The sequence below is a fragment of the Dermochelys coriacea genome, chromosome 1, assembly GCF_009764565.3.
Source record: "Dermochelys coriacea isolate rDerCor1 chromosome 1, rDerCor1.pri.v4, whole genome shotgun sequence".
Lineage (NCBI taxonomy): Eukaryota > Metazoa > Chordata > Testudines > Dermochelyidae > Dermochelys > Dermochelys coriacea.
Window position 1 is genome coordinate 348,705,448 of NC_050068.2, and position 19,896 is coordinate 348,725,343.

The following is a 19,896-nucleotide window of genomic DNA, read 5'->3' on the forward strand; positions in this document are numbered from 1 at the left end:
TCCTGAGCCCAGGGAATCCTTGGGCATTTCCCTTTGTCCAAACAATCCTCCCCTTCTTGGGGGACGCCAGGAAATGGGAAGTTTTAGGCAACCTCAGCTGGAGACGTCTCTCCCAGCACTGCCGAGAATAGTGAGGTTTGCTGCGAATTAGAAGCCTCCCTAACGCCTGGGCTCTCTGACCCTGCAGACAGAGGTGCCGCTGGAGGCTGAAGTGGTTCTGTGCTGCTACCGGGCCGTTAATGCCTATTACTACAAATACGCCGTGGACGGGATCAACGTCTTCGCCGTCAGTATCCTTCAGACAGACGCCTGGCTCTGGGGCCAGCATTGGGGAAACGCCGGTGTTGCTGGGTAGTGCATGTCGGGCAGCCCAGGGCTCCCCTGGGGCGGAGAAGGGATATGGAGGCACTGAACATACAGGAACCTCCTGCAGAGGTGTGAGTGCAGCCTCTCGGCTGCCTGGTGTTCTCTGCAGATCCCTGATCCGCTCAAGGCAATCCTTCAGCTGGCTCAGAGCAGCTGGCATGGCTAGTACAGGGTAGGGGGAGGAGGAGGCTGGCAGAGGTGCGAGCGGCGTACCATGTGCTCAGCAGACGCTTGCGCGCTCTGACCATGAGGCATGGCCAGGTAGTAGGGGGAAAGTGAGCATTGGCTTTGTGGCTGAGGATCAAGCCTGGGAGCTGGGAGATCTCGGTTCAATCCATATACATGGACTCCCCTGCTCAGGTTATTTAATCTCTGCAAAACCTGCCTCCTGGGACATGGAGGCTAAGCACATCCCCAGGCGAGGCGCTCTGGTACTCGTAACGGGAGCCACAACGTTGCCTGGAAGTGCCCCTTGACTGGCCGCAACGCAGACCTGCTGCCGCTCGTGATTGTGTCGCTGGTTCTGGGCTACGTCGACAGCCACAACCATTTCACCAGCTCTGCCGTGAAGTTCACCCTCTCGCTGCTCTCCATCATGCCCCTCTCGTACTACATCGGCATGGCCATTGCCAGGTGAGGCCGCGCCTTCTCCCAGGTCCGGCAGGGGGCTGGGGTTCAGAACAAACCCTTGTGTTAATTCCCAGCCCCGTTCCAAAGCCGCGTCATGACGTCTCGCCGGTGAGCGGCGTAACAGGGCGCAACGTGACTCTCGTCCCCTCCCATCTCACCCCCTCCTTGCCAGGAGTCCTGGCTGCTGCTTGGGCAGATCATTCCTGCGATAGGCGGTTGTGCAATCCAGCATGAACTTCCTGTGGGATTCTTGGACTCCTGGTGGAGTGTTCCTATGCATAGCTGGCTCGTCACCCTGTATCCAGGCACCGCCCCTGCTGTCTCTGGGGTGAAATATGCAGGCCCCCCCCACACACACACACTCTGGCGGATTAGCCACTGGGCCAATGAGGACTGGGCCTGGGGGCCCTGGAAAAATGGGCACCCTGTGCCCAGACCCTCTCTAGTTGGGGTGCAGGGGCTTGTCACATTCCACCCCACTGCCCAGCACTCCAGCTAGGCAGAGCGGGGCAAGCCCCAGCTGGAGCGCTGGGACTGCAGGCGGAATGGGAGGGGAAGGGCCCCCACTTGCCCTGGCCCAGGGCCCCTAACACCCTAATCTGCCCCTGCTCCTACACTAACCCTGCAGGCCATCCTAGAAAGGGAGGCCACATGCAGTGTCCACGACGGGAAGGCTTGCCTAGATGACACTAAGCCGTGTGTGAGGCAGCACAGCCAGTAGCTCAGGGCCCCCTAGCACTGGGCTGAGGCATTGACTCCAAGCGTTGCCCACAGAAGGGACCCCATTTCCAGCAGCTCTTGGCAGATCCTCGGGTTTCCACTTCAGTGCTGCTCAGTTTAGCTTGAGTGCAACACAAAGGGGCGTAACTGCAGCCCTGCTGGTGGACAGGTTTGGTGGATAGAGGAGGACTGCATCCTTCCTTAAAAAAAATCATCAGTCTTGCCCTAAAAAAAGACCGTTTGGGAGGGCTGGAAGCCATGTGGCTCCAACATAGAAGGTTGCACCAGTAGCCTGAATTCTGCTGTTCATGTTGAATGATCCATCCACCTGTCTCCACCCAGGGTCTGTTTCGAGCCTCCCTCTGCTAACTAACCCCCCTGCCTTCGTGTGACTTAGTATTTCAGCTCAGAGTAACTTCGCGGTGGGGGCTGTGGTGAACGCCTCCTTTGGCTCCATCATAGAGCTGACCTTCTACATCACAGCGCTGATCAAGGGCTCCCGGGAAGGGAACAAGTGTTACGAGGAGATTGTGAAGTCGGCCCTGACAGGGACCCTGCTGGGCTGTGTCCTCCTCGTGCCGGTGAGTCTGGCTGGAGGCTCGTGGCCTGGAGCTGTGCTCCAGGCTCCGCTGTCGATCCGGGCCCCGGGAGCGGGCAGCTTCTGGTAGTTCTGCCTCTTTGTTCTAACGCGCTCCATTCAGACTCGCCCCAGCCGACCTCTTTCCTCTTCGAAGCCGCTTCTCGTGCGCCACGCAACTGAATGGGGGGGCAGGGTTACTTTGCTATCTGCGCTGCAATGAAGTGCACTCCAGGAGAGGTGGCTCAGGGGTGATAACGGAGTGTCCCCTGTTCCTTTCAAGGGCTTGTGCATGGTGATTGGAGGCATCCGCCACCAGGAGCAGAGGTTTAACAGCAGATCGGCAGGTGTCAGCTCTGCCCTGCTCTTCCTCTCCGTGGGAGGTAAGCAAGAAATTGGCCAAGCGCTAAAGCCCTGGGTCCAGGAATGAGACCGCAATGCACAGTCTCCTAACCTGAATGTATTGGCTGCATCCACTGACCATGCTGTTGTGCAGGGCTTGTCTGTTACAGTCTGTCCCCGTCTTCCGATCTTGAGGCCTCTCCAGTGAAGCCTAGCTCCCCTGCAGGGCTTCAGCCTTGGGGGATACATGTACCCTGTGCACATCCCCTGGGGGCTATGACCTTGTTTCAGGCTGGATTTTTGCGGAGTTCCATCTCTGCTCTAGCCCTTCGATTGGCAGCGCCTATTGAAATCTGGGACAGTGTCTGGAGTTACACACTGCTTACAAAATGCTGTGGCCCATCATTGCAGAGAGGTTCCCACAGTTCCGGGGAGCTGGGTGGGACATCCTCCTGTGCATAATGCAGCTCCTAGAGCTAGAGGTGGGGTGCCCCTGAGCAGGATGTATTGCCTCTTACCTCCCCTGGGTACTGGACACCTGGACTCCTAGGGGCGTTGCTTCCATCAGGCTGGCTGGCATAAAATGGGTTTGGCTCTGCCTAAGTCCTGGGAGCGGGCAGGCATCCACATCAGAGTGGCCATGCAGTCAGGATGTGTTGCTTTTTATCAAAAAGCCAGGGATTGAATAGACACAAACTCTACTCCTGTGCAGAGAGTGGGGCCCATGGGTATTGGTCAGAGCACGCTGGCAGGGCAGTGTGGGGGAAGCATGTACTGTTCCTTGAACAGAGGACGTGTGTTCTTGGGCTCCCTGGTGGGTTGGGAACAGCCTATTAAAGGGGCCATTAGGGAATAAAAGTCCATCTCCTAGATGGGAATTCCTCTTAGCCAGCTGCTGGAGGGGAGAATCAGCACTTATTTGGCCCACAGCAAAGTGGGACTCTGTGCTCTGTGGCCAAAGTCTTGATCAACTTCCCAGTGGAAGCGTGATGTCTCTCTTGGACCCTTTTCCTCTTGCCCTGGGCCTTGTCACCAGTGTTTGCTGAAGGTGTGGTGTGAAACCCCTGGATCCATTCCAACCTCCTTTTCTCTCCCTTGACAGGTGTGTTTGCTCCAACGCTGTTCTCCAAAGTCTATGGGAGGCTGGTCTGTGGTGAATGCCAGAACATTACCCAGAGTCCAGCAGGACACTACCTCTGCCAGAACTGCCACTTTGACTTGGTAGGTGGAAACCTGGGCACCTAAGTTAGTGTATTAGCTCCTGTATGGGGCCTGTTGACCTGCAGATACCTCTGCCCAGCCATGCAGGGGATTTACTGTCTGATCACTGGCCTCTTCAAGCTTGCAGTGCCCATGGCTGCCTAGCAGTGCCTCTCTCCTTGATGGGGGCAGGGTGTGTCCAGCAAGGGCCAGACTTCTCTGCTAATCAGTGAATCCTCCAGGTGAGATTAGTGGCTGCTGCAACATGGGTGTTCTTCCTGCATCACAGGGGCTTCCAGGTTGGGTTGGGAACAGGAAGGACCCAGTCAGGGGTAAGGTGTCCTCTGCTAGACTGGGACATTCTGTGATGCCTGGTGTACAGGATGTTCTGAATTCAAGTAACTAGCAAAACTTGCGCTCATGATCAGTAGGCAGCTGCTCAAGAAGAAAAGGGCTTTGCTTTTCTGGACAGCACAAATGCTGTACAAAACTACTGGTCCTGTACACTAAAATGCAGCCACCTCTGGGGTGGAGGCATCCCTGAGATCTGCATATTTACAGCCAACTCCTTGGGGTGCATTGGTGGTCACCCCGACAGACTTTCCTATGCTTGGTGGTAACTAACCACTGAGGACTGAGCTGCATGTGGAGGGTTTTCTGTGCGCGCCTTCAGGACTCGCACTCTGGTGTGCCAGCCAGAGTTACAGAGCAGGTTGGTCCAATTCTTAGCTTCTGGGAGTTGGCATTCCTAATTCCTCGCTTGCATCCTGCACCTGGCCTGGCTTGAGGCTGCTGAGGAGAGAAGAGACTGAGATCACATGGAATGGGGAGGTCTCTTATTAATCTGATCACTTTTCTCTCCACTGCACGCACCCAGACTCCTTGCTTCCTCTTCCACTAGGCATATGGGGAGCTAAAAGTCTTCTGTAAGACTCTGAAGTCACTGTGAGGTTCCAGATCAGTCTCTCCAGCCTGCCCTGCTAACTTAGGGGAGAACAGTCCTTTTGATAACTGCAAACTCAACCCAGCTTGACTCTCTGATCGCGTGCTATTGCCGTCTTGTGCCCAATCTTCAGAAAGAGGGTCTGAAGACCACAAGAGTTCCTCAGGTTTCTGTGCAGCCCCATGGTCTTCAGCAGGGTTGTATGGGAACAACTGACCGGAACAGAACTAAACTCTGCTGCACAAGGAGCAGACTCTAGTTAGCCATCCCTTGGCTGTACTCGCGCTGCGGGCCTTCCAGGGGCTCATGTCTGAGCAGGTGTGGTGTGACTGGATACCCACTGGGCACAGCTCTGAGCAGGAGGTGCTGTTCGAGTGGCTTGGCACGTTCCCACTTACGGGTACTGCACGCCTTGTAGCAGGACCCTTGTCCAGCCATGGCAGCTAGAGCTCTCGCGCCCGCCTCTCCCCTCAGCATCCCTGGTGTACGGAGGACAATATAGGGGGTGCCTGCAGGGATGGAGATTCATCTGCAGTTCCCTGCTTCAGGAAGCCCTCGGCTCTAGGCCTCTCTGCATCCATTCGGACTCCGGCTCCAAGGTCTAAACGTTCAGCCTCTACTTCCAGCCGGCTGAAGGGTTCCAAGAAGCCACAGCCCCTGTCTGGGCCGGACTCAGTTCTGCAGCCCTCGGTCAAGCCCCAAGGCATCGTCTGAGGCCTGGGTGGTTGGCTCCCACCGGTCCGGTTCCGGAAGACGTGTTGAGGACCAGTTCAGCGGCCCTGGCTGGTGCTGTACCTCATGCCTCACAGCAGACCAACCCCGACGCAGCCCCTGCGGCTGCAGGACCAGGGTCTCTTCCAGTTGCCTGGAAGACTGATGTAAGCAGTGCCTCTGAATTAGGGCCATCAGCACAGTCGCTGCAGCATCATCTACGCTGCTTTTTCCTCAGTCTCGGAAGCAAGACCGCCAGCATGAGTTCTGATCCATGGGAACCAGAACTGCTAGCAGATCCATCCGTGTGGTGTCCTTATATTTATTTAAAAAAAAAAAAAAAAAAAAAGGCCACAACCGTTCTGGAGCTGAAACTTGTTCCACCTCCAGCTTCAGTAACTAGAGAGGAGCTCACATGGGTCGTCGGATCCAATGGTGGCCAAACTATTGGATTTGCGGTCGTTTCCGGTTCCAGACAGTTTTGTCTCTCTCTGCTCGGGTGCATGCCTTGGATCCTGGTGCAAGGCGCACAGCTCCTAAAAGGAGGCATGTCTCCTTGGTTCCAGGATTGTCATCTTCATCACTTCCAAGGAAGAAGAGACCAGATCCCGCTGGCTCTTTCCGGGACCTTTCTCATTCCTCCTCTTAGGCTTCCTACGGGGCCTCAGCAAAGAGCAGAATCCCCATTCCTTCCTCTGCATCGGTTACTATCCTTGGTATGCTTTCTTGGGTCCAGACCTGGACCCTCTCCAGGAGGAGTATAGAGGAAGAACTGACCTGCAGTGAGATTCCGACCACCCTTTTCGTCTGCCCCCTATTGGCATGTTCCTGACAATAGTAGGGGAGACCTGGCAGTCCTGGGGCCTTAGTGAGGGACCACTTCAGGTCCTCTCCAATTTATCCTCTGCATGGATGGAGAGGAAACACTTCATCTGCAAAGAATCTTAAAGCCCAGGGATCCTCTGATCCTGCTTCCCCAGTTCCACTGATACTACAGTGAGACCTGGGACTCTCTGTCTGAGGAGGATGAAGAGAGAGCTGCTCTCTTTGGACAGGAGCTTTTAGGACCTGATCGTGAGGTTGTACCTATCACTCGATCAATGCAGGGGTGGCATCAGCTTTTCTCCTTCTGGGGATGCTGTGCATTTCTGTGACTTGGGGCATCCCATGGTGTCCACTCGAATCTCCCTGCAGTACTGGAGGAAGAGACTTCTCAGTATCTTACATCCTTAGAGCCACTGCGAAGAGTAGGGTATCGCTGCCCATCCTGGATGAGTTGTGAGGGCTGGCCACTGCTGCGGGGGCCACTGACAACCCATCTCTAATGAACTATACCAGATTTCTTCTGAAGGGAATCTTCCTTCCATACTGGCTTTGTGCCGAATTCATTGGTGGTGGCTGCTGCCAGCAACAGGGGATCTGGACAGCTACACTCCACCCCAGTGGGGGAAGGGGGAGAAAGATGTCCTCCCCCTTCTCCCTCGGTGTTAGGGTGGAAAATTATCTGGCAGTCCTGGCCCATAACCAATTTGATCTATGGGGGACAGAGCGGGGAGTGTTGCTTTTTCTCCAGGCCTTGCCTGATTGCCAGACAGTCAGTAGATGCCATCTTATTGAAGGGTCAGAATGTAGCTAGACACTCCCTCAGGGCTTCCTTCAGTGCTTTGGACTCTGTCGGAGAGTTGGCATCAGGTGTGGGCATCAGGATCATGCGTTGCTTTGATCCTCCATCCTAGCTATGGATGCTCAAAGTCAGCTGGGAGAGCGTAGTCTTGGAGTGGAGGGTCTCTTCCTTGAAAAGACCATTGGCAAAACTAAAGGAGACGAGATCAAAAACTCAATCTTTGGGGGTCGATGCCATCTACTCAAAGGAGGCCCTCCAGTCCTCTTGCCAGTACCGGAGGCAGCATTACCCCAACCTTCAGTCATCCAGTCACACATCAACAAGGTGCAGCCTCACAGAGCCATTCTGGAAAGAGGCCTTTCAAACAATGTTCCAAATCTAAACCGCCTGCATCCTCATCCCAGACAAGTCCATCCTCCGTTTTGGTGAGACCTTTGAGAGTCCAGAATCAACCAGCCAGCACTCTCTTCTACCCTTTCCTTTGGAGGCAGGCTAGTCCACTTCATCAACACATGGAAGCAGGTTATATCAGACCAACAGGTCTTGGAGATCATAGAAAAGGGCTATGCCATACAACTGGAAAGACTGCCTCCTACCCATCCCTCTCCAGGGACCTCTTTCACAAGGCAATCCTTCTCAGGCATGGAGACGTTGCTTCTGGTAGGAGTTGTCAAGGAGGTTCTCACTTACTAGAGAAGGGGTCAAGGTTTTTACTCCGGGTTATCTTTCTGGTCCTAGACAAATTTTCTAGGACCTAGACAAATTGGAAGATTGGGCCAAAAGAAATCTAATGAGGTTCAATAAGGATAAGTGCAGGGTCCTGCACTTAGGATGGAAGAATCCAATGCACCGCTACAGACTAGGGACCGAATGGCTCGGCAGCAGTTCTGCGGAAAAGGACCTAGGGGTGACAGTGGACGAGAAGCTGGATATGAGTCAGCAGTGTGCCCTTGTTGCCAAGAAGGCCAATGGCATTTTGGGATGTATAAGTAGGGGCATAGCGAGCAGATCGAGGGACGTGATCGTTCCCCTCTATTCGACACTGGTGAGGCCTCATCTGGAGTACTGTGTCCAGTTTTGGGCCCCACACTACAAGAAGGATGTGGATAAATTGGAAAGAGTACAGCGAAGGGCAACAAAAATGATTAGGGGTCTAGAGCACATGACTTACGAGGAGAGGCTGAGGGAGCTGGGATTGTTTAGTCTGCAGAAGAGAAGAATGAGGGGGGATTTGATAGCTGCTTTCAACTACCTGAAAGGGGGTTTCAAAGAGGATGGCTCTAGACTGTTCTCAATGGTAGCAGATGACAGAACGAGGAGTAATGGTCTCAAGTTGCAATGGGGGAGGTTTAGATTGGATATTAGGAAAAACTTTTTCACTAAGAGGGTGGTGAAACACTGGAATGCGTTACCTAGGGAGGTGGTAGAATCTCCTTCCTTAGAGGTTTTTAAGGTCAGGCTTGACAAAGCCCTGGCTAGGATGATTTAACTGGGACTTGGTCCTGCTTTGAGCAGGGGGTTGGACTAGATGACCTTCTGGGGTCCCTTCCAACCCTGATATTCTATGATTCTATGGTGCAAAAGGAAGAGATTTGGCCATTTGGGCCGATTCCCAACTTTAAGAGCATCTGGAAGCTTTTGGTTCCGTTTGCTGACTGGCCTCCATAATCCCTTCACTGCTAGTCCCGGATTGGCTTGTGACCCTGTCTACAGGATGCGTATTTCCAATCATGATTTGACAAAGCTATTGGAAGTGTGTTCCATTTGTGGTGGCTGGACACCATTCCAGTACAGGGTGCTCTCATTTGGCCTTTCCACAGCACCTAGGGTATTGGCAAAATGCCTGTCTGTGGTGGTAGCCATCTGAGGAATCGGGGTATTTTTGTTTTATCCTTACCTGGACAGTTGACTATCGATTTTTGGCTGCTGTGCACCCATTGAGCCACATAATCACCATAAGCAGTTCTGTTTCTTTAGACGTAAGATTTTTCCTCAACCTCCCAAAGACTATCCTCTGTCTTACACACAGGATTTCTTTACGGGTGCCATACTGGACTCTGTAGAAGGGAGAGCTTTTCTGAGGACAGACTGTTTCATTCTGAAAAATGTCTATCAAAGATTCAAAGTTGCCCTACACGGAGCATAAAGTTCTTCCTGGGTCTCATGGGGGTTTAGGGCAGCCACTACCTACAGGACTCCATTTGACTGTCTGAGAATGAGACCTATTCATTCAGCACTTGATGTCCCAGACCTCAGATCAGGTCGGAAGAGTCTTCAGTGGATCACCATGCCTTGGAATGTCGTGGTCTTGCTAGACTGGTGGCCATCCAGGACAAACGCACTCAAGGGTGTGCAGTTCCGTTCTCTGGATCCACCCCAGACGTTGACCATAGATGCAGCTGGAGTTGGGGGACAGGGGGGCACTTAACAATTTGGGGGTCCTGGTCGTCTTGAAAGAAAGTTGCATATCGGAATACTGGAACTAAGAGCGGTTCATCTGGCTCAGTGTTCTTCATCTGCAAGGGAAGGCTGTGCAGGCAGTATTGGGCGTTACATTGGCAGTGCTATCTCGGCAAGCAGGGGTTGCTCATTCCACCCCCTTGTGCGCAGAGGTGTTTCTGCCTCAACATTTGTCCTGTAGCCCTACATCTGGCTGGGGAGAACAAATGCAGAGTGCTTCAGAGACCTTATCTTCCAGGTGTTGTGGACCTGTTCTCAGCAAGATTCAACAGTGTCGTCATTTGTTCCAGACCAGGCAGGGACATCTCTCTGTCAGATGCTCTCCTGCTGCACTGGAAGAGGTGTCTGATGTATGCCTTTCCTCTGCTTCCCTTGATGCAGAAGATAAGTCAGGACATGGTCAGGATGATACTCCTTGCACTGGTTTGGCCTCCTCGGCAGTAGTTTACCAATCTCCTTCAGCTATCTGACAGTCTTGCTGCACCTCCCTCAGTCTCCTGTCCCAAGAAGGGAGCAGGATTTTTCACCTGGACCTGCAATCTGCACTGGTGTTCATCTGTGCAGGTCATACTAGTTAACGCTAAAAAATGGTCCACCAGAAATTGCTGCAATCTACAGTGGTCCAGATTTCAGGCCTGGGTGCAGAGGAAGTCTGATTCTCCTAGATCTGTCTTCATTTCTTGTGTTCTGGAATGCTTAATGTATTTTGAAAAGAGAAAATTGGGGTTGCATGTTTCATAATTTAAAGGTCCATTTGGCAGCTAACTCCATGTATCCTACTTAGTTGACTGTAGATGGCTGTTTTTGTTCATGTTTTGGTTAAAAAGTTTTGAGATTTATATCAAATGTGTATTGTTCTGTTAGAGACCCTGCCCTTTTGAGACTTCAGTTTGGTTTTGACCACATTGATAAAATCTCTGATCAAACCATTGGCTGAGTGGTTTTTCATTATTCATTCTCCTGGTACCTTGAGATAGTTAAAATGAACTGCATGCACTCATAGCTGATCCACCTTTCACAAGGACAAAGTAATCCTTAGACCTGATCCTGTCCTTAGCAAAGGTGACATCAGATTTCTTCCCCCTCCGATTAAATCAGTCCATTTTATTTCACTTCCACTGCCCACAACCAAGCCCCATTCTAAGGACAATTTGTCCTCCATACATTGGATGCTAAAAGGGCTCTCGCCTGTAATTCGGACAGAACTGAGTCTTCATAAAACCTCAAGATTGTTTGTTTGTTTTTCATATGCTAAGAACAACATAGGGCGTACACTTTCTTCCCAGAGGACTGCTGAGTATTACACACTAGCAAAAATTCCTGTCCCTGCTTCAGTTGCACAGATTCCACAAGCGCTGAGGCTGCTTCCTTCACTCAGCTGAGGCAGGCACCAGTTGCTGAGATCTGCAATCTGGATTTCAATGCACGCTTCCAGCCAGCACTAGATTCTGGATTTGGCTGCTAGTGGATGCAGGGTTTGGAAAGGCACTGGTTCAGTCTTTGTTCAGCTAGGACTCTGTTTCCGTCTCCAGGTTAGTTTCAGCTGTACTGGAGTCTTTCCCATTAGTGGGGAATATGCAGAGTCATTTGAATTCCAGTTACAGGTAAAAAGAAAAGGAGTACTTGTGCCACAAGTACTCCTTTTCTTTTTGCGAATACAGACTAACACAGCTGCTACTCTGAAACCTATCAAGTTACAGGTAAGTCGCTTTCATTTCTCCTGGTCACTGCTTGGGGCTCTGCTCCAGTCTGACAAACAAACTGCTGTCCCTAGCACCTGTGAGGAGGGAGACGGGTGAGTGTGGAGATCATGGCTTCAGTGTATCATCTCATCATTCATAAATCATCCTACGCTGAGCATGTGAGACAAGAACCAACCAAACTATCCTTTGGTTCTTGTTTTTCAGATGGAGAACAATGGCACCCTGTACTACAAACATGTCCAGTAAGTGCCTCACAGTCTGTTCTGTTGCTTGGATGTAATGGGTCAGCCCTGGCCCCACTAAAGAAGTACATGGGAGCTGTGATGATCCCTAATGGGCTGCCCAAGCACCCTCCAAGCTGCGTTGCTTTCATGCTTCTCTTGGTGCCTTTCCTGGAAGGCCAAGCCAGCTTGCTCTATGGGAGCAGGGGCTGATCTGGGCTCTACCAATGGCTTAGCCATGTGGCCTCAGTCTCATCACCGTAAAATGGGCCTAATATCTGTCTCCTGTGGGGTGGGTTGGGATGACTGTCTCCAGTGTCTGGGGAACACATGCTGCTCTCTTCTTAGCTGATTTCCCCCCGCCCTAAGTCCCATCAGCCATGGACACAACAGGGCCCATTTATCTCTGCAGCACCTTTGATGCTAGAGCAGGATGACCCAGTGCAGCATGGAGATGTTAATGTAATGGCCACGTCTCCAATTCCCATCAGATAGTACACACGGGGGGGCTCTGTTCTAGGGCACTCAAATCCCATGTATCGTGGGTGAGGAAGGATTAATCCTTCCTAGATCTCCCTCCTCACTGGCTCCTACTTGGTCTGCCAGCTCCTTTGTGTGGAGCACTTGCCGCTCTGACCCTGGCTTTCTCCAGCAAGTTGCTTCAGAGGGCAGGACTCCTGGCCAGGGAGGGTGGGCTTAGCTCCCCCTGGGGGCCACTTGTGTGAGATGAGGTACATCTCTCCCCCCTGCCTCCCCCCCAAAGCTGCTGCTGCATCCCCTTGGGTGCCTGCGAAAGCAAGGCTGGGCACCCAGAGGGTTAGTGGAGAGAAGCGGGGAGGGGGCTGTAGCAGCCAGCTGGCTTTGGGTGTTGCCAGAGCCCTGAGGATTGAGCACCTTGAGCCGGGGAGCGGGGACACAGACAGTAGCACCTGTCTCACCCCCATCCCCAGTCATTGTAGAGTGACTGAAACCAGCCTGACCAAAGGCAGCAAACACCTCTTCCCTGCCCCCCTCGGGGAAGGGCCAGAGGTGAATTCCCAGGAGTTGCTGGGAGGGGGGAACCGGGGGGCGGTTCTCCTTTCAGCTCCCTGCAGCTCTGGTGTGTTGCAGGCCCCTGGTGTACACGGTGTCCCTCGTGCTTCCTGCCGCCTACCTCATCGGCCTCTTCTTCACCCTGAAGACTCACTCGCACATCTACGACATTCACATCAGCGACTGCCACAGTAAGTCCCCACCGTGGCCAGCCTAGAGCGCTGGGCTGACCTTTCCTCTGGCCCAGTACAGAAAAGACGGGAGAGCAGTAGATGGATTCTGTGCTCTCCGCTGTCCAGAGCAGGGGACTGGGAGCCAAGACTCCTGGGTCCTGTTCCTGGCCTTGCTGCTGGCTCTGTGCACAAGGTGGGGATGGGACCTGGTATCTGGAACCTGCCCTGCAGTGCCATGGAAGTGCCTGAGGAGCACAGTGGGTAGATGCAGGGGATCTAACCCCTAGACCTAGGTGGCAGACTGGAGACCACTGGGGAGCAACGCTGTATCGACCAAAGCTTGGGCAGTAACGTCTCCCCTTTCCCTGGAAGGACCAACCCAGGGGAATAACGGGACAGCTGATAGAAAAGGAGTACTTGTGGCACCTTAGAGACTAACAAATTTATTAGAGCATAAGCTTTCGTGAGCTACAGATGGTGTCAATAGGCTGCAGCAGTTGAGTGGGGATGGGTAGATGGGGGACCCTGTCACAATCACTGAGCCAAGGTCTGTGCCTAGAGGTCTGTGTCTGCTCACATGCCTCCTTGCTTTCCTCAGTGCCTGGTCACCATCACAGCGCCATGGTCCATTGGTCCCGCTGCAGGGCCCTGATCATTCTCCTGCTCTCCACCCTGTGCATGTCCGCCTGTGCTGACCTAGCCATGGAGCACATCAGCCCCATCCTCACCAACTCCACCGTGTCTCAGGTAAGGAGCCTTCGGACTGCCCAGATCCACGGGCCGGGTGCTGCAGCCACCCTGCAGGGAACTACAGCGGAGTGGAGAAGTAGCCCCGTAAAGCCTGGATTGGAATGTATGGGATAAGCCTAGAACCCAGAGCCACCCCTACACAAAGCAGGCTCTAGGGCCCGATGCCGATCTCATTATGAATGACGTTACTTTGGAATCCAGCCCGATGGCCCCAGTTAAAGGACTTGCCTGGTGCTCAGCTGATGGGCCATGTAAGCTTGTTGATGTGGTAGGTGTGGAGTTGGGGCCGCTTAGTGACTAGCAGGAAGAGCCTGGCCTAATACAGGCCTTAACCAGCAAGTTCTCTCTCTGCAGAGAGCGGGACTGTGTTGGTTTTCAAGCTCCCTTTCCTGAGGCCCCCATGAGGTTCAGTCTCTGCTCACCTGCACTGGCCTCTTGCCTGACAGGCAGGCGATCTTGGGTTGCTGACACCCAAACTTCTGAAAGGAAAGCTTCACTCAGTCACGGGAGAGTTGACCCCGTTTAGCCACGTGACTGTGTTTGAATGCGGCTAGTGCACCTAATGCTCTGTGTTGGACTTGGGAGGGCTGTTCATCATAAGAACAGCCATACTGGGTCAGACCAATGGTCCCTGGAGCCCAGTGTCCCGTCTTCTGACGGTGGCTAGTGCCAGGTGCCCCAGAGGGAATGAACAGAACAGGGAATCATTGAGTGATCCATCTTCTGGCAGTCAGGGGCTTAGGACAGTGGCTCTCAACCAGAGGTACGTGTACTCCTGGGGGTACAGCAACTCCTCTAGATCAGTGTTTCTCAATCTGTGGGGTCACAACCCCCAGGCGAGTCAAGGGACAGGTTTGGGGGGAGTTGCAGGGGGTGGCAAGCAGGGCAGTTGCCTGGGGCCCCACACCACAGAGGGCCCCCATGCTAAGTTACATGCTTCAGTCCCAGGCAGTGGGGCTCTGGCTTCTGCCATGGGTGGTGGGGCAACAGTCGCCTGGAAAGGTGGAGAACCACTGGCTTAGGATATCCAGAGCCTGGGGTTGTATCCCTGCCCATCTTGGCTAGTAGCCATGGAAAATGGGTCCATCAATGGATTATCTAATTCTCTTCAACCCTGGCATGGCTGTGGCGAAGCTGAGCAGTTCGTTAGCTCTGTGATGACTCTCTCTCTCTCTTGCTCTCCTTGGCAGTATTTCATTGGGGTGACTGTGCTGGCTATGGTGCCAGAGCTTCCTGAGATAGTCAATGGAATCCAGTTTGCCCTGCAGAACAACCTAAGCTTGAGGTGAGTGAGTCCCTGGAACCCTGCAGGGCTTCTGCAATAGCTGGCACGAGTTGCCAGAGGCTAGTCCAAGCCTGTGGCTTCACATAGAGCAAATGGATAGATGCTAAACTCATCACCATGTTCCCTAGTAGAAAATCCCTTTAATGCGCCGTTGAGAGGCTGGGACATGTGCCTAACGCTATAGTTCACCCAGAGGGATGCTCCAAGATGAGCTACCCCTGGCTGGAGTTGACCATGGGGACCAATTAATCTGATGCACCAAGCCACTTCGCTGTTCAAGCCAGCAGTGGATTTCCATGTGGAAGTGTCGGTAGTTCTCCACTTCTCGCTGTAATAAAGGACTTGGCTTCCAAGGATGGTATCTAGGGGGAAGAACCATCTGCTCCTTGTCTCAGATTATTTAAGCAGAGAGAGTCCAGTCTTCCTAGAGCCTTAAATGTCTAAAACGGCCCATTACAAACTCCAGGGTGAAGTATTTCCGATTTCAGTGCCTCTCTAATAGCAGGGAGGGGGAGAAGGGCCAGGCTGAGGTATGTTCCAGACCCCAGGGGTGTTTCTTGGTGCACTGCATCTCATACTGGTCCCTTGGTGGGAAGGTGGTGCTGAGCATACCAGAGTCCGTAGGGCAGGATTGACCTGGCCTGCAGCCCATGTTGGAAACGGATCCCAAATAATCCTCTTTTTTTCCCTAATGAAATCGAACATGCCCCTCCTGCATGGCTGAGGGGTACACAGCGCTGCCCCTTCCTGAAAGCTGGGTCCCCTCAAACGTGTGACCGGTGCTACTGCGTGCAGGAAAAGAGTGCCCTATAATGAAATGGGGCCTCGTATTCCCCGCGGGTGCTCTAGATGCTGTGTTAGAAGCCTCGAGTGCAGGTTAATTTATGGTGTGTCTGCTCCTCCTTCCTAGTATTGAGATTGGGAGCTGTATTGCTGTCCAGGTCTGCATGCTTCAGATACCCATCCTGGTGCTCTTCACAATCTTCTACGTAAGTAATGGAGCTGGAGCCAGAATTCGTGGTTGCTACGGTTTTCTCCACTCTGCTTGTGGACACTGGGGCTTTGGGGAAGGAGGAAGCACCCGTGGTTGCAGGGGTTCATGACTGTTGCACACCTAAGAATGTCACTCAAATAGGAACATCGTGAGGGTGCTGGCGAAAGGTACTGGAGAAATGGTGCCACTGAGCTCCGCTATCCTTAGAGCAGGAATGGTGGAGGCAGCTGCAAGGCAGGGTTCCCCGCACCAGCATCTCTGATTTTTTGGAGAGCCAGTCTCTATTCCCCAGGTTCCCAAGCAGTGGGCTGACTGCACAGTCAAATTAATAACTCCCTCACTGTCTCAAACATGCTCATTAGATTTTTAAGGGGGAGCAGATGGGACAGGTGAGATTATTGCTAATGTGTGTGAACCAGAGTGACGAAAACCAGTCCTCCCGCTGTCCCACAGGGATTGGGAACGTGGCAGGTTAATGCACTTTTATCCTGATCACTGACTTGAAAATACTAAGCTTCTTGTGACTGTTTTTGCACTGTGTGCACTTGTTTGTCACACTGCTGCAGGTAGAGTATATTGCAGTGGGTGGAAAACAGTCTTTCAAGAGTCTCTGGGTAAGGAATTGGGACTGTCTAAATGGGCAGAACAAACTTTCTGAATTTCTTTTGACTGTCCATGCAGGGCATAACCATGGCTGACTTGCCAAGGGTTTAAAAACTGTTCTCTACCTTTCCACAGCCTACAGGATTCATACTTGTCTTCAGTGACCTCCATGTCTATTCCAGCATGTTCAGCGTGGTCCTCATGAACTACATCTTCATGGATGGCAAGTGTGACTACTTCCAAGGTAACCGTCCATGTGGGCCAGTCTTCTCCTCCCATGATGATTTTAATCCTATCCAATTCCTCCCATAGCCGCTTACAAACATTCCCACGCTTCCTGAGCAATCTCATTTAGGGATGGGGATTGACCGTGTAAAAGGGGCATCCCTGTGTCCCATGTCTCTCTGACTCCATATCTGATTGCTCTAAGGTTAAAAAGTCTGAACTGCAATCCCACCCTTGGAGCAGAGAGGCCCTTTCCTTCGTACTAATCTCCCCAGTAGAAGCTTCAGACCATCTGATCATTCATGATGTGGTGTTGGGTTCCACAGTTAACTGGCCCAGTAACTGGAACTTAAATCTGCTGCCCCAGGAGTGGATTCTTCTAACTGGTAGATAATTCAATCCCCACAGGAAGCAGCTCCAAAGAATGTTTTGTCATAACATGCTGTTACTTGGCACGCAAATGTTGGCTTAAATTGTCCCTTAACTTGGAGATAGTGTAGTTTCACGTCCTGGGGCACTTGTCCCTGTGTGAACTTCCAGATTCTGTCCTGAGCAGACTGGCAGCTGCTCCATCTAGTACAAAATCCACCTTCCCAAATCTTGTTCACTGAGTGTGTGATTCCAGCCCTCTAATTCCTAACCATGGCGGTTCTCACTCCCCCCCAGGTACAGTGCTGGTGATGGTCTACTTCATCCTCCTAGCTGTGTATTTCTTTGCTCCTTCCCCTGCTGGCTGCTGAGGCCTGACTCCATGGACCTTGTGTTCTTCTCTTGGGAGAAGACTTCCTCCTCCCTCCCCCCCAGGGCAGCTTCTGTTAACAAATGTTGAGTGTTTCTCAGGGACTCGGCTGGTCTGGTTTTACTCTAAAACCATTAGTTGCATGAAGCTAAAGAACCTGCCACTGGAATTTGTTTTTCCTTCAACAGCTGTTTTAAAAGATGGGATTGAATTGGGAATTGCTAAACACTGAAAAAAGGGTGGGGGTGTTAGTCTGGTCACGCCTTCTTAACCCAAGAAGAAGCCTTAATGCCAGAATGCTTCCTTGTGTACCAAAGTGCAGCTCAGTCTGGGATTGTGGCTAGAGGGAAATCTGTGGCAAAGGCTTTTGAGGAACAGAAGAGTCCTCTTTTGACTGGCTTTAGATTCTGAAGGATGTGCTGTTCTCTTGCTGCTGGGAAAGTGTTGCCCTCTCCAAGGTGCTGTCTTGAAACAGACCTATCCTGGGAGGACAGGAAAGGACTCTTTTTTTCAGAATGCTACTGCTTGTCATGCACATGGCAGCCTCTAACACTGCCCTGTAGAAATAACACGGGTGGGTTTTGTTGTAACTTGAAATGAACCCTGCTGCTTCCCCCCCCCCCCAACTGTTCTGATTAAAGCAGTTTTTGTACAAGCTGGGTGTGGTCCTGTATCTAAAGGAGCAAACAAGGGTCTCTGCAGGCAGCCATATGCAGGGATGTGGGGGGATTGTAGTTGACTGACCTATCTGGTTTCCTCACACCACTAACTTACTCAGGGACAATATAGGTTTTTAGGCCTGATGATCAGTCTCCATGTAGCATGACCCATGTGAGGTTGCAGAAGCCAACTGTTAAGAGACCCTTTCCTTGGAGTAAATATCCCGCCATCACTCAGGGCCTCTGTCCTCTCTCTGCTTGGAGTCTGTCTTCTGCCTCTGTTAGTACAGAGCAGAAGGCAGAATGGTCTAGAAAAGATGCTTCTGTCAGGTGAGTTCTTGTTAAACTTTGGTGCTAGAGCCAATTGGCCAAGCTGCTGCTCCCTAGTCTGGGCTTCTCAGTGGGAAGCCATTTCTTAAATCTCCCTCCCTGCTCTAGAGCGGTGGTTATAGCTTGTGCCCCAGCAGCACTACTGCTTAGGCAGAGCTGTCTTGCATTAGCACTAAATCTGGGTGCTAGGGGTGTAAATAAGCCAGCTGCAGGTGTAGCACTCAGCTTTTTAGTATCTTTTCTTAGGTTTTAAGAGCATGGTTGATATGAGTTGCTCCTTTTTTATATTTCAAAACCACGTGTGCCACAGCTTAAATCAGACAACCCTGACTTCCACTGTGCTTAAAGACCGGGCGGGGGGGGGGAATTCTATCCCTACCTCTGCCACAGTGTTCCTGTAGGATGCTAGACACTGAACAGGAGCAGCTGGGGCTAGACTTCCACGTACCCTGAGCGTTCAGGGCAAGTAAAGCTGGGCTTTGGCCATACTGCACTAAATATGCTGCAATGTCAGGCTCTAGGTGTCTGCAGGGGGGTGCCTGTAGTTAATGGACCCTTGACAATTTTGGCCTTCATGTGTCTGGTCTTATTTCGCTAGCTTTAACATGTGGCTAATACTACCTCCCTGGGCTAAGGCGGAGTTAATGTTGGAAGCATTGACAGTGGTGTCAGAATGCTATAGCAATGTCAGTAAGGAAATTTAGTCAGTGCAGTAAATAAGTCCTGGGACCACTCACTGCATGAGGACAAAGAAGTACTCCAGAGGGTGAGGCTCTAGCCCAGAACAATCCATGCCTGGGCACTTGGGGGCTGAGCTAAGCACAGGTACCCAAAGCTTCCTTCTCTGGGTACCTGACTTTATATCCTAAACTGCGACTTAAAAGAATATTTCCCAACTGGGTTCCCCTGGAATACCTGAAAAATTCAGATTGCCCTTCTCTCTCTCTCTCTCTCTCTCTCTTCCCCCTCCTCCACAATCATCAACACTAGTAGCGGAAAGGTTAGTAAGTGTGGAAGGGTTAGTAACAGGAGCAGGCTCACTTCCTATGGATTAGCCACAAGAAGGTGATGGTGGTTTGACAGTAAGGTGGAGACTTTGATGTTCTATAAGGAGTGATCCAATTACTACAGGAGGCTTGGGCCTCTAGCTCTCTTCCTTCTGCTACTGCCTCCCTGTTGTGTGGCCCCTTTAAGAAGAGAACTGGAAGTACAGGCCAGCAAATAACCACTCTACCTCCTCTCAGCTGTTGCCTTAAAAAAAAAAAACAACCAGGGCGTGGATTTAGTGTTTCACTTAATGTGAGTTCTGGACTTGACTGAGAATGAGCAAGGTAACACTTGGGGCAAATATCTCCCACCCACAAACCAACAGAGGCTTTGCCTTCACTCTTCCAAAGCTGTTAGCAAGTCTCTTGTTCTCTAAGAGAACAAGTATCTGCTAAGAAACCGCATCTCCATCCCAAGGCCTCCTTTCTTCAGGGGCCAAGGACTTTTGTTAAAGACCCTATAGAGAGGGAGCCAGGGGATCATTCAGTGGCATTAACAGCTGCTGGAGCCAGCAGTTTCCTAGTACAACCTCCAGAACTAAGTTTGGTTACAATAAAGCAGA

The 19,896-nt window shown here is 52.0% G+C and overlaps 1 protein-coding gene across 2 annotated transcripts in view; it reads left to right on the plus strand.

Annotated features, from left to right (window-relative positions):
* Positions 1 to 18,246, plus strand: part of LOC119855620 (putative cation exchanger C521.04c) — a 39,870-nt gene extending 21,624 nt beyond the window's left edge. For both annotated transcript variants that reach the window (XM_038402004.2, XM_043499424.1), the window contains 12 exons: positions 188 to 290; positions 858 to 999; positions 2,114 to 2,297; positions 2,577 to 2,676; positions 3,738 to 3,856; positions 11,481 to 11,518; positions 12,608 to 12,720; positions 13,301 to 13,449; positions 14,643 to 14,737; positions 15,648 to 15,726; positions 16,470 to 16,578; positions 17,226 to 18,246. In XM_038402004.2, coding sequence (XP_038257932.1) covers positions 188 to 290; positions 858 to 999; positions 2,114 to 2,297; positions 2,577 to 2,676; positions 3,738 to 3,856; positions 11,481 to 11,518; positions 12,608 to 12,720; positions 13,301 to 13,449; positions 14,643 to 14,737; positions 15,648 to 15,726; positions 16,470 to 16,578; positions 17,226 to 17,299 — 1,305 coding nt within the window. In that variant the 3' untranslated portion in view covers positions 17,300 to 18,246. The remainder of the gene's footprint in view (positions 1 to 187; positions 291 to 857; positions 1,000 to 2,113; positions 2,298 to 2,576; positions 2,677 to 3,737; positions 3,857 to 11,480; positions 11,519 to 12,607; positions 12,721 to 13,300; positions 13,450 to 14,642; positions 14,738 to 15,647; positions 15,727 to 16,469; positions 16,579 to 17,225) is intronic.
* The last annotated feature ends 1,650 nt before the right edge of the window (positions 18,247 to 19,896 follow it).